The sequence below is a fragment of the Malus sylvestris genome, chromosome 10 (assembly GCF_916048215.2).
Source record: "Malus sylvestris chromosome 10, drMalSylv7.2, whole genome shotgun sequence".
Taxonomy (NCBI): Eukaryota; Viridiplantae; Streptophyta; class Magnoliopsida; order Rosales; family Rosaceae; genus Malus; species Malus sylvestris.
In genome coordinates, this window is record NC_062269.1 from 36,290,099 (window position 1) to 36,307,136 (window position 17,038).

The window sequence follows — 17,038 nt, forward strand, 5'->3', positions numbered from 1 at the left end:
TTGCAAAAAGAAGTGAATTTTTTTTCTTTCGAAAATATAGATCTAAGATTGTTATAACAACTTAGGAATTGTAGCTACAAGCAGATATGATAACTCTTTTCTGCTTGTTGCAATTTGGACATCTACAAATCCTTGGCCCATACAAATATGAAACTTTTTTTGCTCTGTATTCAACTCCAATCTATGGCTTTGTCTTCGAAATCATCTTCTAACGGGTGAAGTCTGTTGTGAGCCAGCCTGCCCATCGCAGCCATACCTGAAACAAAAAGCCAAAGATTTGATAACGAAAAATCGAAAGGAAGTTGATTTCCATACACTCATTTTCTTCTTATGCACATTGATCATTTGTGTTTCTTGATTTGTTCAATTCAAAGGCTAGAAATGAACATGAATGTGCAAGGGGAAAAGTTGCTTGTGCGAAAACCATTTCCCAAACAAGAAAAACACACTTGAACTTTAGACACTAGAATTTTTAGACATCAAGAGGGGAGCACTCTACAACCACCATCACCAAGCCTTATCACACTAAGTGGAGTCGGCTGTACGAAGTCTAGAACGCCACTACGCTCGATTTTGTGCCAAGTATTCCATTAGCTCGAGTACTCCACATGTTTTCTTAGTCTCTTTCAAAAAAACAAAAAAAGATATGAAGTACTTGGAGCTAACGGAAGACTTGGGGCAAAACCGAGCGCAATTGCGTTCTAGAATTCATACGGCCAACCCCACCTAGTAGGATAAGGCTTGGTGGTGGTTGTGGAACGCTCCCCTCTTGACGCAAATATCTCCGCTATATCATTTGTGTTCGTCAAACCATTTTTCGGCATCAACATACATGGTTTTGTACTTCTATGTATTACAATGTATACATGTACATATGTGTGTATATTATGAATGAGTTCAAGATTTTACCTTCTACTACTCTGAAGAAAGCTGACCACCATCCTTCCCTTGGTATATGGTGTTGATTCAGTGTGTCGTCTATATCCTTGTCATGCTTCCCTTCCAAAACTCCCTGTAGTGTTATTACTGCATCAATTGTTTTCATGAGGATATTGTTTTTGTCTTCAATGTCCATCCCTCGAAGGTCGTTTTGAGAAGAAGTGAGACTAACAGCTAAGGCTAACTGGGCAGCAGCGGCCCAGCGCGAAGAGGCTAACCATCCCCTCTGGCTCTGACCAGCCAGCTGCTCCGTTCGGTCTCTAACCACCTTATTCTGTTTACCTCCGAATTCCAGGCCGCGCCAGTACTCAGCATTCGCAGGTCCCGTGCTCTTGACCATCTTGGAGAAGGCACTCTCTTCGTTTGATAGGAGTTTGTCTGGGGAGTCATGTTCCAGGACCTAAATGGAGAGGACGAAAGTTATGAGTTTAAGTACTCGGAAAATTGGTAAAATATTATTGTATGAGCCCGATACAATATTCCTCTCACAAAATGCACGCGGGAACCGTTGTTACATAGCGGAACTTAAATGCATATCCTGAGAGGGAGGTTATATATGACGGGCTCATACAAGGATTCCTGCTTGCATTAAAGTGAGGGCACATACCTGACCGGCATCCAGAACCAGAATTCGATCACAGTCAGTTATGGTATTTAATCTGTGAGCAATAACGAGCATGGTGCACGATTTGAACTCTTTGCGAATGGTTTTCTGGATAAGAGCATCAGTCCCAACGTCGACAGCAGCAGTTGCTTTGTCAAGAACAAGAATCTTTGATCTTCGCAGCCATGCTGTAGCAAGACTTATTAGTTACTTCTGCCCAACGCTAGAGTTTTCGCCTCCTTCGGAAACCTTAATGCAAGAAAGACAGGTTAAAACTTGCTGGTAAATTGTCAGTTTTCAATGCTCACTCAAGCAGCTTCAACTTAACAGATGTACTTATACCTCAGCATCCAGACCGAGAGAATTCCGCCTGATGACATCCTTTAGATGTGCCCTCTCTAGAGCTTCCCAAAGGTCAGCGTCGCTATGCTCGCTGAAGGGATCAAGGTTAAACCGCACGGTTCCTGGACGAGAGATGATGGAAATCAATTAGAAGGCTGCATTTTATGTATATAGGTTGAACATGTCAGCTCAATCAAAGTACATTAGTTTAACTTCAACTCCCCTGCCGATTTATCATCGTGCAAAAAATATGAAGTGACAAATAGTCTCATTTTTAAGAGAGTCTCCTTAGCATTAGTAGGCGTGAAGTGTTGTCCAAAGTTCAATGCAAAATGTGGAAACCCACATAATCTTGTATACTGCAAGTTTGCAGAGCGTGGTAGGGATAAAACGAGTATTTACAGTGTATCATAATTTGTGTTGTTTGCTTTGTACTTAAATACTTTGCAAAACAATAAAAAAAAAGTCACGCGGACCCAAACATTCAATTTTTTGAAACATTTTTATTGTCGAGAGAGAGAGAGAGAGTCAAACATTCAAGTTCAAAATGACGAATTTGATACCTAATTATTATGATTGGACATGAAGTGTGACACAAATACAGAGTAATCGTGTCAATGATTCAACTTCATATGAAAAAAGAAATGCACGTGTTGTTAAATTAAGAACACGTGATGTTACAATATCGTATGCTACCGTTAAGAGTCGCCGTTGCGGACCAAAGGAGGATACATCCTCCTTCTCAGGTGCTTGCAAACCGCTTCACCACTATCATATGTTGTACAAAATCAAAAGACAATGAATTACTGGAGATAAAAGATACTTCTCTGTAGCTTAAAACCCAAAACCTCATTCAGCTATGTATTTTACCTTTCGGATTCCGGCAAGCAGCTTGATACAGCGGGAAGACGACGGAAAAATGGCAAAAAAAATTTGGACCATTTCTCGATTTATGCGTGTCATCCTTGCGCAGGGGCCATGCTAATCTTCTCTGTATCGTTCCAATTTTATCGGATGTCCCCGAAGGGACAAACAGTGTTATGGAGCAAACGTATATAAAGCGTTGAAGAAGAGCATGACTGACCGATGCGGGACAAGTGTTGCCTTGTTTTCAAGGCTCAGTTTTCCTTCTTTACTAGTCAGGAGTGAGGCCCCAGCCCAATCTCCCTCAGACAGACCCAATAGGGCTTTTTCTTCGTGGGTTGGATTCAATTTATTAAATTTAAGTTACAATCTTCCTTTTCTTAAAGAAGCCCAAATAAGAAAAACAAAGATATCACACGAACATAAACCTTTCGCCCCTTTTGATATCCAAATGGTCAATGTGGTGGATCAAACTTCAACTTCTAATTTTTATTACAATTTTCAAGTTTTCATTGCTTACTAGAAAAGAGTAAAATATAGAATTGGTCCATGAATTGACATCCGAATTTAGAATTTGTTTCTCAACTATTTTTTCGTTAATTTACGTCTCTTGATTTGCCAAAATAAGCATTATTCGTTCTTTTGGTAAATATTGTCAGCTTTTTTGTCGTGCCATAGACGTGAGAAATTTTTTTTATCAACAGTACATAGGGCAAGAAGAGAAGAGGGAAAATGCTACAAAAATAGATGGAGGTTATTTTGAGCAAATGGGCATGGGTGCGAGATGTTGGCGGTACTATTGTGGCAATGATGGCGGGAAGAGTTGAAGGAGTGCGATCACCATTTCAGGTGGAGGTGATGGCTCCCAGGCATGCATGTATGCATGCATGCATTATATTTGAAGGAGATTCAAGAGAAAGATGACGTGCTTGAGGAACCCACCCAACACTATCACCAACTTTTTAGAGAATAGCTCGCTCGTTTAATCTTTACAGTGTTGTATTCATTTTTCTTAGACGAGTTGAAAGTTCCGACAAGATTTGTTGTGTTTTATTCTCCATATGATATGACATTTAGTGTTTATGAATATCGTACCTTTAACATCATAGTCTCCCTCAACATCCTTAGTATTGTGTGTTGCAATAAAGAGAGGACAACTGCGCAGAAGCTTTACTTGTACCAGCAACATCCACAAATCCTTCCAAGCACAAGTCATTGCTTAGGTCAATTGGGACGGCAACCATGGCAACACACCCCCTGTAGTCCAATACAGGAGGAAAGTAAATAAAACTAGTGTCGCGTTCCTTTTTGGGTTGTGTGTTATGAAAACTAAAAAAGGAAATAAAAGTGAATTCGCGTGTTACCTGATATACCTATGAAAAAACACCTCACGTGTGTGACACGTAATCTTTTTAAACGAGAATGCTTGCGGCATTCACCAAAATGACAAATGTTGCACGTTTTGGTAAATGTGAAGTCTTAATTCAATTCATATTAATACTATTCCATACTTGAATTTTGAATACTATAATCATATTAGAATACCATATTATAAAAAGATAGATGAATTCAAAACTTAAAAGGTCATTCAAAAAGTAAACTTTGGAACTTTAGAAAACCCTAGTATTATTTTTCAATTCAATTCATGGTAATATTATTTTTCAATATTTTTCAGCAAACCCTAGTAATGGTAAATACATTTTATTTATTATTACTATTATTACTACTACTACTATTAAGGAGAGAGATGATGATTCAAAACTATTACAATAATATCAGGGACTAGAGTTTTGAACTCTGAAATCATGACGCATAGGTAGAAATCTAACACCTTATCCACCAAGATATTGGATCCATACATGGTCAAAGCCTAGAAACACCACATATCATGCTTTCTTAGTACCTAAGAAATAGACGTTACTACAACTTTTTTTTTTTTTGTTTAATTACACGACTAAAATACTTGAGAGAAGAAAAAAGTAGAGAAAAAGCGAACAGCAGAAAGAAGATACAGCACGACTGGGTGACGCATCACCCTTAGGACAGGTTATTGGTCAGCAAAGTGCTTTTTAAAAAGGAAATAGAAAGAATAATAAAAGAATGACATTACCACACACACTGCACGCAAGCTGGAAAAATTGTAGTTGAGAGCCTTTAGAAACAAGGCCACCTAACATCTTTGTTTTTTTTTTTTTTTTTTTCCAAAGGTTAAATTTATCATAATCGAATAGAAAGATTAATATCTTGTGCCAATATTAAACAAAAATTCTAGACCAATACAATCCCATACAAAAGACTTTATCTCTTTAAACACAAACTTAGTCACCGAGTGAGCCACACTTTTGCTCTCTCTAGGCATGAAGGCAATACAATCCCATACAAAAGGCTATAATCGTACTGCACCTCCTTCCTTAACATCTGGATAAGAAATAGAAGTCACAGATCTCATCAAATACCCTCTCCATTCTCATGCAGCAAGAAGAGGATCACAATCTGCAGAAAAAATACGAGAAACTTGACAAAAGGCTGCAAAGGGAGTTGGATTCATTAGTTGAGATGGAGAAAAGGAGCACTGCCGAAGGCAAGTACTCCTGTTTATGGCCTAAGCATCCATTGTCGCTTAAGCGTGCTAAAACTGAAGCCTTAAAGAAGCAAGTGGACAGCGAGAAGGCTAAATATCTGAACTCGGTCCAGGTTAGTAAGGCCATGACGTTGGAAAACCTGAAAACGAGCCTTCCTAATGTATTCCAAGCGTTAATGACGTCTTCAAGTCTCTATGTGGAAGCCATTGAGTCTGTTTGTGGGCACATTAAACCAGCTGATGGTTTTGATTCCACTTCTGAAATTGCACTGCCCTCAACTTCTTAGATTTATACTGGGGGGGGGCTAGCTGGTTATCAACGTAGTTGAAGATGTTAATCATAACAATCCTGAGGATTTTGTTAGATTGGCTGATCTTAATTGCTTTTTTAAGATGCAGTTAGTGCTGTATTGCCCTAGTAACCATTTCTGTCCCAAGAAACTAGAGAAGGGGAGGGGGGAACGTTTATAAATCACATCAGAATGAAGTTTACAACTTTGATTACTGTCCTCGGAATCATTTGAATCTAAAATTAGCAAAAGAATGTCAAAGTAATACTAAGCAGTACGCATACTTGCAGAAAGAACTGAAACATTTTTCCTTCGAAAATATAGATTTACTGTCGTTCATGACGACTTATGGATTGTAGCTATAAGCAGAGATGATAACTCCTTTCTGCTTGTTGCAATTTGGACATCTGAAAATCCTTGGCCTATACAAATATGAAACATTTCTTGCTCTCTGTTCAAATCCAATCTATTTCTTTGTTTTCAAAGTCGTCTTCTAACGGGTGAAGTCTGTTGTGAGCCAGCCTGCCCATCACAGCCATACCTGAAACAAAAAGCCAATATTTGATGACGAAAAATCGAAAGGAAGTTGATTTCCTCACATCCCTCTGGGACAAAATGCTTGTGCGAAAATCATTTCCCGAAGCAAAAAAAAAAGCACATCAAATTTAAGACACTAGAATGCGCCCCTCTTGACGCAACTATCTCCTATTGTTCAGTCCACGCTATATCGTTTGTGTTCTTTGTGTGATTGTGATTTTATGATCTCTATCTCGTTGAACCATTTTCAGCATCAAAATACACAGTTTTGTACTTCTATGTATTACAATGTATAGGTGCATGAGTTCAGGATTTTACCTTCTACTACTCTGAAGAAAGCCGACCACCATCCTTCCCTTGGTATATGGTGTTGATTCAGTGTGTCGTCTATCTCTTTGTCATGCTTCCCTTCCAAAACTCCCTGAAGTGTTATTACTGCATCATTTGTTTTCATGATGATATTGTTTTTGTCTTCAATGTCCATTCCTCGAAGGTCGTTTTGCGAAGAAGTGAGACTAACAGCTAAGGCTAACTGGGCAGCAGTGGCCCAGCGCGAAGAGGCTAACCATCCCCTCTGGCTCTGACCAGCCAGCTGCTCCGTTCGGTCTCTAACCAACTTATGCTGTTTACCTCCAAATACCAGGCCGCGCAAGTACTCAGCATTTGCAGGTCCCGTGCTCTTGACCATCTTGGAGAAGGCACTCTCTTCGTTTGATAGGAGTTTGTCTGGGGAGTCATGTTCCAGGACCTAAATGGAGAGGACGAAAGTTATGAGTTTAGGTACATGGAAAATTGGTAAAATATTATTGTATGAGCCCTATACAATCGTCCTCTCACAAAATGCACGTGGGAACCGTTGTTACATAGCGGAACCTAAATGCATATCCTGAGAGGGAGGTTATATGTGACGGGCTCATACAAGGATTCCTGCTGGCATTAGAGTGAGGGTATATACCTGACCGGCATCCAGAACCAGAATTCGATCACAGTCAATTATGGTATTTAATCTGTGAGCAATAACGAGCATGGTGCACGATTTGAACTCTTCGTGAATGGTTTTCTGGATAAGAGCATCAGTCCCAACGTCGACAGCAGCAGTTGCTTCATCAAGAACAAGAATCTTTGATCTTCGCAGCAATGCTCTAGCAAGACTTAATAGTTGCCTCTGCCCAACGCTAAAGTTTTCGCCTCCTTCTGAAACCTTGATGCAATAAAGATAGGTTAAAACTTACTAGTAAATTGTCACTTTTCAATGCTCACTTAAGCAGCTTCAACTTAACAGATGTACTTATACCTCAGCATCCAGACCGAGAGAATTCCGCCTAACGACATCCTTTAGATGTGCCCTCTCTAGAGCTTCCCAAAGGTCAGCGTCTGTATGCTCGCTGAAGGGATCAAGGTTAAACCGCACGGTTCCTAGACGAGAGATGATGGAAATCAATCAGAATGCTGCATTTTATGCATATAGGTTGAAAATATCAGCTCAATCAAAGTACATATAGGTTGAATAAGTGCATACCTGAAAAAAGAACCGGTGACTGGGGTATGATACTAAGAACTTTTCGCAAATCCGTCAGTCCAAACTTGGAAACATCACAACTATCTATCAAGATTCTTCCCTTTTCGAGTTCTACTATCCTAAACAATGAATTAATCATGCTAGATTTCCCTGCACCAGTTCTTCCGACTATTCCTAGCTTTTCACTCGCAGAAACTGTAAAAGATAATCCGTGCAATACCGGAGGAAGTCCAGGCCTATAACGCAGGACGACATCTTCAAACTCGATTGATCCTGACGATGGCCACCCAGGTTGGGGACGGTTGCGTTCAATTACAGCTGGCGCCTCAGAAGGCAGTTCTATATAGGATCCAACACGCTCAACGGCATTTAAACTATTTTCAGCCCGGCTGGCTGTCCTAAGAACACCGCTCAACAAATTTGTGATATTTAAAGTATAAGTGAGAAGTAGACCCATTGTAGATGCAAATGCTAATTTGTCTTCTGCTCTTCCGTTTTGCATGACAGCAAAGCTTGCTATCAACCAAATCATCAGACCTCCGAGTGTTTCCAACCTAATCGTAAGCCAGCGATTTGAACTGATATTCACAAGGGTGAATCTGATGTTCTTGTCCATGGACCTTCCGCTAATGTTGGCCATCCGATCATACGCTTTGTAGGCACGAATGCTTGACAAACCATTCAATGCCTCTCCAAATTGTGCATAAACAGGAGATCTGCTAATGGAATCCAAGCGTTTCACTTCACGGGATGTGCTCTGTAAAACGCATAGATAAGTATTAAGGTTTTATGCCGAATGACGATACTAAAGAAACGGAAGAACTAATAAAGATCGATAGTAGGTCAAACTTACCTGATAAAAAAGATAGGCTGCATAGAACAAAATCAGAAGTGGCATTATGGCCCAGAGGGATATTGTGCTCACAATGCCTATGAGCACAAAAGTTGAAAAGAGCTGCCACACTTGACCCATAAACATGTTCACAACCATTGCTACACCGCGATCTATGTCACCCAGATCTTTCGCAAACCTATTGATTATCCGTCCTGTTGGATTAGTGTGGAAGAATACCATTGGAGCTCTCATTATAGCATGAAGCAGAGCATCGTGCAGTCTTCTGGCTGCACGAAGGCTTGACGTGATTAACCAAAAAGAGTTCGTCAGTGTCACTGTTACCTGAATCAAGCAGATTCAGATTTAAGTATTTATGGAAAAACTGAATAAAATGATGTAGCTAACATGCAAAAGTGAGAATCTGCTCCCAGTTACGCGTCGGCTCACCTGACCAAATGACAGAAGACCATACACAAGAATGAAGAATCCAGGCTTATAACTCTTTGATGTGCTTTTTGATGTCCAAACACTTAACCATGTGCTGCTCGAAACTCGAAGAACTTCTGTTAATGTATAACACGCAAATAGAACCATGACCACCCATAGCCCTCCTAATGCATTTTTGTACCTGCAACAAGAACAAATAGACTCAATTCATCCCTCAATGCGTGATGATCAGATTAAGAACTTGCCGCTGGCAATAAATATTGTCAAAAAAGACTAAAAGCATTCACGACTGGTATTACCTCATTAGAATTTTCCAACTGACAATGCCTGTTTCCCTTTCCTCTTGTTTAATGAGTACGGATTTCGCCCCTTTCCCTTTCTTTGGGTTGCTTGCATCTTTTGGCAACTCATTCGACACCCCATTGGAAGTAGGTGTTGAGCTCTCATGGTCATCATTTTCAGTCTCTTCCTTTTCTTCGACATGTGCTTCCATTTTCCCTGCATTTTCCATTAGCTTCTGGAACAGCGTACTGCTTTCAGAGAGCTCCTTAAATGTTCCCTCGCCTTTAATCATACCTTCAGAGACTAAAATAATATGATCCACTTGAGGAAGAAAATGTAGCTGATTTGTGACCAGCACCCGAGTTTTCCCTTGCAACTCTTCCTTGATACAGCGGTTGAAAACCTCTCTTGCCACATGAGCATCTAGAGCACTTAACGGGTCGTCAAATACGTAAACATCTGAATCAGAATATACAGCTCTAGCCATTGAAACTCTTTGCTTTTGACCGCCGCTAATATTCACCCCTCTTTCACCTATCTCTGTTAGATCTCGACCCTAGAACATTTAAGTGTAGTAGTTAACTAATCAAAACCTTTACATGCTAAAGCAGTACTTGCAAGCCTAAAAATTCACACAATCGACTTACTGGAAGTAAGTCTAGATCATGCTGTAACTCGGTCAAATCAATGGCCTTCCAATATCGTGCAGATTCGAATTTAGATCCAAATAATATATTATCACGCACCTAGAAAAATAAATTTTGTAAGCTCAGAAGTGCACATAGGGGTTACAAGATTAAACATTGGAGGTACTCAAATAAGAGAAGCTGTGACTCACAGTAGCGTTGAAAATCCATGAAACTTGGGGAACATAAGCTACAGTCCCCCTGATTACAACACTGGCATCTGTTCTGGGAGGCAGCTCACCAAGCATGGCTGATACCAGCGATGTCTTCCCTTCTCCAGTTCCACCAACAACTGCTACTAAGCTGCCAACTGGTATATCTAAGTTGATGTTCGATAATGTGGGATTCTCTGCCTGAAAAAAAAAAGAAAAAGAAAAGAGAAGAAGATAAGAGGCATGCTTGATACTCAGTATCAAGTATCAAGTACGAACAAAAATTCCTGGGATTTACACATTTTCTCATGCAACATTTCAACGTAACTAAGAATGCACTAAATATACATAATCATCAAGCGCTGACCTTTGAATCCCATGAAAAGTACCCATCCTTAATTGAGATGGCCGGCAGCCCTGGTTCAAGAGGCAAGTTCGGTACTAGAATTCTCTCGTCAGTTAAAAATAGTTCCTCCAAACGTTGTAACGATACATTTGCATTCACAACCTGTTAAATTAGAGCAGAGTTACAAACTCACAAGGATGAGGAGAAACTAGTTAACATACTAACATTCCATTAAGCACAAACAAAACATATATTACAGGTTGAAAAGGAGATCATACAGGTTTAGATGTTAAGCCAAATGCAAGAAGTCAGATAAGTGAACAGATAAGAAACTAATGGTACCTGACTAAGTAAGCTAGGCAGCATGTTTAGAGGAAACCGTAGCACTGCAAAAAGAGAAAGGGACGTAAATGCCCTTGCAGGTGTCAATTGGCCACCAAGAGCAGTGAACACCCCGAACGATGTTAATGTCACGACAACTGGGATGCTGTTCAGTATAAAACTGTTAAACTGCAAAAATGGTGGCAGCTGGTCAGAGAAACTCTATGGTCACGAATGAGATAGTCCTCAGAAAATGTGTTATCCACCAAATCTATTGACACAATTGTGCTTTAGGTGTTTAGGGAAATAAATTTTTCAGGACGATGTGCTGTGCCTTACAGAAGAAAGTAATTGCGCTTTACGGAACCTTGACAACTCATCATTCCTTATACTTTGAACTCGGTGTTGGAAACTTGTCTCCCAGGCGTAACATCTGAAACATTTTATTTCAGACGAATGTGAGAAGGATTACCTTCAATGGCTTGCCATCTAGAAATGTAAAGGGAAGCTGTAACCAAATTCAACCATACTTCACTGTATCCATGGCTGCCAAAATTTCATTCATGAGGCCAACTCTCTTGTCAGTTTGCTGTAGTCCATCCTTTGTCAGTTTTCGCATTTTGCTGATCACAAATGTCTTTTCACAAAGGAGTTTAAAACAAATGAGTCATTACACGAAAACATGTAACGTTATGGAAGCCTGAGCTTAACTTCCGTAGCAAAGTGGTAATCTAAACAGACTTTTGGTTGAAAAAGAACCGAGTCCGTACCTGTATGGGGATCATGAGAACCAGCATTCCTGATCCAATGAGTGATGCCACACCTAGTTGCTGGTAAAGAAGAACCATAGCTACAGTGATACGAAAAGGAGCTGACCACAATCCATGAAGTTGTTGACATATTTGCTAAATCAGGAGAAAGCCCATATCAGTTATAAATCCACAATTCAATAAAAGGACTTGAAATAAAGCGTTTCAAAGAATCAGAAATGGAATTTCCATTTAATAGAAAACAAGACATCAGAAAAACTGTCTCGTACCAATCTACATCTAGAGCATACCTGGAGTGCATTAGCATCTGTTGACATCATATTTGTTATCTTCCCAGATGGAAACTTCTTACGGCCTTCATGAGTTATTCTTATAGATTTACGGAATATAGCAGCAACCTACAAGAAGGGAAAACATAAGCAACCAACTTTTCATGAATCACACAACAGGAAACGGAGTTGGGAACTTGCTGACCCAAAATTCATTGCAGACAGAAAGAGAATAATAAAAATAAAATAAAATGTACCAACGAATTAGTTTTATATTTATAAAGAACATTACCAAAGTTGATCTTAGCCTAAAACCGACCCGCATAACATTCTGGAAATACTGAGCTTCACAGAGCACACCAAGTGACTGGACAGAGATGAATAAACTTGTCAAGATGAGTCACAACCTCTTCAAAATATGCTGCACATTTAACCTCTCAGTTCTTGGTTTCAATTAATCATCCATTTTTCTTAAAGTTGACGCAAGTCAATTAGCTGTTGCTTGCCAGAAAAAGTTGAAAACATGATGTTACTGGAGAAAGTAAAAAGATAAAAACCATACCACACCAGCGAAAATTGAGAAAGCATAAATGTAACCAATCCAAGTCGGATCGCCTTGTTGCATTGACTGCACACCATAGCGAGACAATTATGAACTCTCATGTCGAAAGACAAGCTAGTAATAACTTACAAATTTTTAAAGCATAGTAAAAAGCATTGAAACTTCATAGACTCGAACACGAATTCCTTGAACCACTTTTGATACAACAATCTGTAATATGGTAGAAACGAATACTAATGATGCTTTGGTGAGAGGCTGACCTGCAAGAGATGACTTAGTAGAACCGGACCCGCAAACTGAGAAAGATCATTTCCAATCTACAAGATGTTCAGGCAATAAAACTTTAGAGGCAGATAAAGCGATGCTTGCTAATTTTACTCAACAAATACTTTCTGAAAATATTTTTCCTTTCAGACTTTATAAACTGGCTATATGTTCATTACCTTGAATAAGCCTCCCCACCAGAACCTACACAGAATATTCGACAAAAATCGAATCAAATAAGATAGAAATGAAATTAGATGTTAGGAAATAGGGTGTTTTATCTAAACTAATCTATTGCTAGAACTGATAACATATGAAAAAAGTTAATTAACGAATTACGAAAATGGTAGTTTGAACTTTACCTTCCCCCAAGGCTACAGTTCAATGCTCTTAGAAGCCATGGCTTGGGCCTTTGAGATTCTTTATCCCAACATGTCTGGAACCTGCAAACTCAAAACTGTTATGCATGTTCTGCGCTGGACACATGAAATTATGTTGAAGCAACTGAAAAGGAGGCAACATGAAGTGTACTTTTTAATTAGTGTCTCAGTCTGATCCCACGTATCCAACTTCCAAACATCTGATTCGGTGATGGGTTTTCGATACCCAAGCTGCATGAGTGGAGTCATCCATCCGAAATATATTCCTACGGAGATGCACAAGAAAATAGTAAGTAGCTGTCGAACACATAAGATATCACCAAAACGTAAACAAAAGAAACTTAAAAGACCCTAAACCAAAATTATAAAACTGTGAATTAATTATGCGATGTTCAAGGACTACTTACTGGAAAATATATTAACATGTCTTTCAGGGCAAATTTGTTCTTCTCCAGGTAGTGCTTCATATTCGACATTATCAAGAGGCTCGGATTGAAGAGCAATGTAACCCGGATAAGGATCCAAATTGGGAATATAAACGAGAAGTAGAATTCCAAATAGCACCTACATCAGAACAAGAACCGTAGACCAAAATGTAAATAGCAATATATGAAATGATCGGAAACAACGAACTAAGATCTAAGTTTGTTACAAGGATAAACGGCTTAAGTAAAATTTTAAATTCTTAGACAAATTAATGAGATATATATTACTCAACAAAGTCTAGCAAAGGCCTAGCTTGTCCAGAGGCTTATCAACCATCAAATATTTGGCCAGAAAGGCTGTCAGCCTAAATTTGGAGACTAATATTATGACGGGCAGATGAAAGACGAAGAAAAAGGATGAAACATTTTATTGATCTAACAACTTATATACGAGTAATAAAATGAAGAAAATGTAATTAGTTGGGAAATTGGGACAAACCTGGCAACAGACCGTGCTTATATACAGATAGAGAGTACCTCTGCAAGAGTGAAACAAAAACGAAGAATAAAACCACTAAGCAATGACTTATATGAAAATTATTTCCGAAAATTATTTCATCTTTAAATACAAGGGCATTGTCTGAAATTGGTTTAGTTAACCATTAGTCCCAAAAGTTAAAGTTCTTAGGATGTAAGATGAACACTTATTGTATATATGAATATTCTCCTTCATGTGTGGAATTTCAAACAACTCTGAAAATAAAGCATCTGGTAAGTGAAGAGGAGGAAAAATAACCTGGTGTAGTAATCTGCCACTGAAAGCATAAGGCTTAGCACCACAGCATCTCCCACCAAAACATAAATGACTCCAAACCTTACAAACCACCGGAATTCCTTTATGTATATCTTAGTCTCCAAGCCAATCATAATTAGCATGGAGCACCAAGCAATGGACTCAATGACTGCAGAAGTCATCTGCAAGCGGGTACACTACGCGTGTAAGCTTCATTTCATATTACAATTTACTGTAGATTCCTATCAATAAGGCACATATCAAAAGTAGCACAAAAGAAGAAAATAAAAACAACCCACCTCAAAAGGAGCAGAGCCAGATTGTGTGTTCAAGTTAAAATATGACATGCCCATCAGCAACCTCAGTAAGGGCTGTGCAGTGAAGTAACCAGCCAACAAACCCAAAATGTAATTGTAGTAATTCGACCTCAATCGAAACCTCCGGGCTTTTGAACTCATCTTGATCATCCATATCCGGTAGCAGCAAAGGCTCATAAGAGCCAAGTGAGAAATGGAGATGGCTAGGGAGTCAATTGCACAAGGAGTGTATGAGCCAAAAGCACTTGCTGCTTTAGCTGCCCACACCCAATTAGCTTCTGGTTGGCAATACCAATCTATTGGCTCAAAAACCATAGCTTGTGGCAGCATGCTCGCAATCCAATACAATTAACTTCCTGCCTATACCCGAGGCTCAGAAATTTGGGGTATACAACCCCAAAACAGATGTTCACTACTGAAGGCACACTACAAGTACAAACTCATACTTCTTAATGCAATCTTAATCTCAAATTTCTTAATTACTTCACAAGGAAATAATTTCTCACACAGAAGCACTTCCTGCAATATTAACAAACACACTAATTTCAAAACATGAATAAGCAGATTCAAAGATTCAATTTTTGTATAGAAATAAGCCAAAAGCACTTGCTGCTTAATGTATGAGCCAAAAGCACTTGCTGGTATAGCAGCCCACACCCCATTAACTTCTGGTTGACAATAATAAACAGAATCAAAGATTCAATTTTTGTATGCATCAAAAACCCACCTCCATTTTCAAAGTTTGTAATCTAATTATATCAACAAATAAACAAAGAGAAGTAGAAAGAGAAGAAAGCCGTCACCTTTGAGCTCAGTTGCAGAGGAAAAAGAGAACCCAAAAATCCCAGAAAAATGGGCAACAGGTTTAAGCAGAGAAAATTATATATTCAAAGTCCAAAACGCAAATTTCCAAATTCCATACGTAGCAACGATATATTTATTTATTTATGAATTAAAGAGTAGCTAAAAAAAACAACACTACTCAGTCACTGCACACGTCACGGCTTACGGAAACCACACTGCATCCACTAGGAAAACGACATGAAATTGAAATCAAAGAGATTAAATAATTGGCGGGTATTTGGAACCGCATATATCATGCTGGTTTGATAAATTGACAGTGACCCCCTCACCAAATGAGAGAATCTCGGTTCCGGACTACAAGATGCCGAAAGGATCTAAATTCTGTCGACAATACGCTTGTGTGTGAGTCGGGTAAATTACACAGTAACTTCTCAAGTTTGAGGTATATTACAATCCTATACAACATTTTTAAAACATTTCACTTTCATACCTTAAGTACTATTTTATTTTAATATAATACATCCGTTAGATTTTCCATCCATTAATCTGTTAAAAGCTGACGTGGCTGCTACATTTATGCCACTTGGCTGTCAAATGTGAGTCATGTGGCAAAAAAAATTTAAATTTAAAAAAAAAAAAAAACCTAAATCTTCTAAATAAATTATAAAATAAAAAAAAAAAAACCCAAAAACCAAAAACCAAAGCCCACTTCGTCTTCCCTCCCTCCCTCTCACCCCCCCCCCAAAGCCTAACTTGCAACCTGCAACCCAGAAGAAGAAGAGGAGGAAAAAAAAACTCATCTTCATCTTCCCCGTGGCACCCATCGTGCACCCACCCCTTGCACCCACCCTCTTCCTTCCTTTACACACCCCACCACACCCATCTTCTTCACCATCTTCATCTTCTCAGCAACCTAGAAAAAAAAAAAAAACACCCCTTCAGTTAGTCTTCCCCCCTCCTCCTCCCCTCTCTTCTCCCCAATCTTCATCTTCTTCCCCCAACCCCTACCTGCAACCTAGAAGAAAAAAAAAAAAAAAAACAAAACCCAGATCCAGTCTGCCATCATCGAGTTTGTGAGGTGAAAATGGGAGGAATCGGTGTGGATTTAAGGAGTGGGGTGTGTAGAGGACTGAAGATGGTGGGTTCGGGTGCGCCCGACCCCCTACTTGCAACCTAGAAGAAAAAAAAAAAAAAAAAAAACCCCGATCCCGTCCACCATCGTCGGGTTCATGAGGTGAAAATGGGAGGAGTGGGGTGTGGATTTAAGGAGTGGGTAGAGGAGGGAAGAGGGTGGGTGTAGGTGCACTTGGGGAAGGTGGGGGTGGGCTGGGCTGGGTTGCAGGGGGAAGAATATGAATATGAGGGAGAAGAAAGGAGGATGAGGGGGTGAGGAAGAGGAATGAGGTTTCTGTGAGGTGGGTGGGGGAAAAAGGATCTGGATTTGTTTTTGGTTGGGGGGGTTGCGGGGAGATGGATGGGTTTTAATTTATTTATTATTTTTTTTGTTGAGAAAATTCAGGTTTAAAAAAAAATTTTTTTTTTTTTACCATGTGGCACAAATGTGGCAACCACGTTAACATTTAACGAATTAATGGATGGAAAATCTAATGGATGTATTATATTGAAATAAAATAGTACTTGAGGTATGAAGGTGAAATGTTTTAAAGATGCTGTATGAGGTTGTAATAGACCTCAAACTTAAGGGGTTA

At 39.3% G+C, this 17,038-nt stretch overlaps 1 protein-coding gene and 1 non-coding gene across 9 annotated transcripts in view; both read right to left on the reverse strand.

Moving 5' to 3' along the window:
- LOC126585862 (ABC transporter C family member 12-like) overlaps positions 1–17,038 on the reverse strand; it is a 55,494-nt gene continuing 38,456 nt past the window's right edge. The window contains exons 1-28 of one of the 8 annotated variants that reach the window (XM_050250420.1): positions 15,329–15,493; positions 14,508–15,044; positions 14,212–14,390; positions 13,915–13,954; positions 13,398–13,554; positions 13,142–13,256; positions 12,973–13,053; positions 12,790–12,814; positions 12,607–12,663; positions 12,347–12,412; positions 12,077–12,151; positions 11,806–11,913; positions 11,516–11,650; positions 11,276–11,382; positions 11,085–11,178; positions 10,767–10,934; positions 10,446–10,586; positions 10,079–10,279; positions 9,888–9,986; positions 9,258–9,796; positions 8,959–9,139; positions 8,530–8,853; positions 7,677–8,433; positions 7,452–7,573; positions 7,113–7,358; positions 6,788–6,905; positions 910–1,221; positions 1–256 (exon numbers count right to left, since the gene is read on the reverse strand). In XM_050250420.1, the coding sequence (XP_050106377.1) occupies positions 171–256; positions 910–1,221; positions 6,788–6,905; positions 7,113–7,358; positions 7,452–7,573; positions 7,677–8,433; positions 8,530–8,853; positions 8,959–9,139; positions 9,258–9,796; positions 9,888–9,986; positions 10,079–10,279; positions 10,446–10,586; positions 10,767–10,934; positions 11,085–11,178; positions 11,276–11,382; positions 11,516–11,650; positions 11,806–11,913; positions 12,077–12,151; positions 12,347–12,412; positions 12,607–12,663; positions 12,790–12,814; positions 12,973–13,053; positions 13,142–13,256; positions 13,398–13,554; positions 13,915–13,954; positions 14,212–14,390; positions 14,508–14,855 (4,881 nt within the window). In that variant the 5' untranslated portion in view covers positions 14,856–15,044; positions 15,329–15,493 and the 3' untranslated portion in view covers positions 1–170. Of the gene's footprint in view, positions 257–909; positions 1,340–1,840; positions 2,008–5,772; positions 6,162–6,475; positions 6,906–7,112; positions 7,359–7,451; positions 7,574–7,676; positions 8,434–8,529; positions 8,854–8,958; positions 9,140–9,257; positions 9,797–9,887; positions 9,987–10,078; positions 10,280–10,445; positions 10,587–10,766; positions 10,935–11,084; positions 11,179–11,275; positions 11,383–11,515; positions 11,651–11,805; positions 11,914–12,076; positions 12,152–12,346; positions 12,413–12,606; positions 12,664–12,789; positions 12,815–12,972; positions 13,054–13,141; positions 13,257–13,397; positions 13,555–13,914; positions 13,955–14,211; positions 14,391–14,507; positions 15,045–15,328; positions 15,494–17,038 lie in introns of those variants that run through there. The other 7 variants (XM_050250418.1, XM_050250417.1, XM_050250416.1 and 4 more) reach the window with 7 other exon arrangements.
- Positions 2,813–2,915, reverse strand: LOC126588081 (U6 spliceosomal RNA). The gene has a single exon (XR_007611314.1). It is a non-coding gene; the product is annotated as a U6 spliceosomal RNA (small nuclear RNA).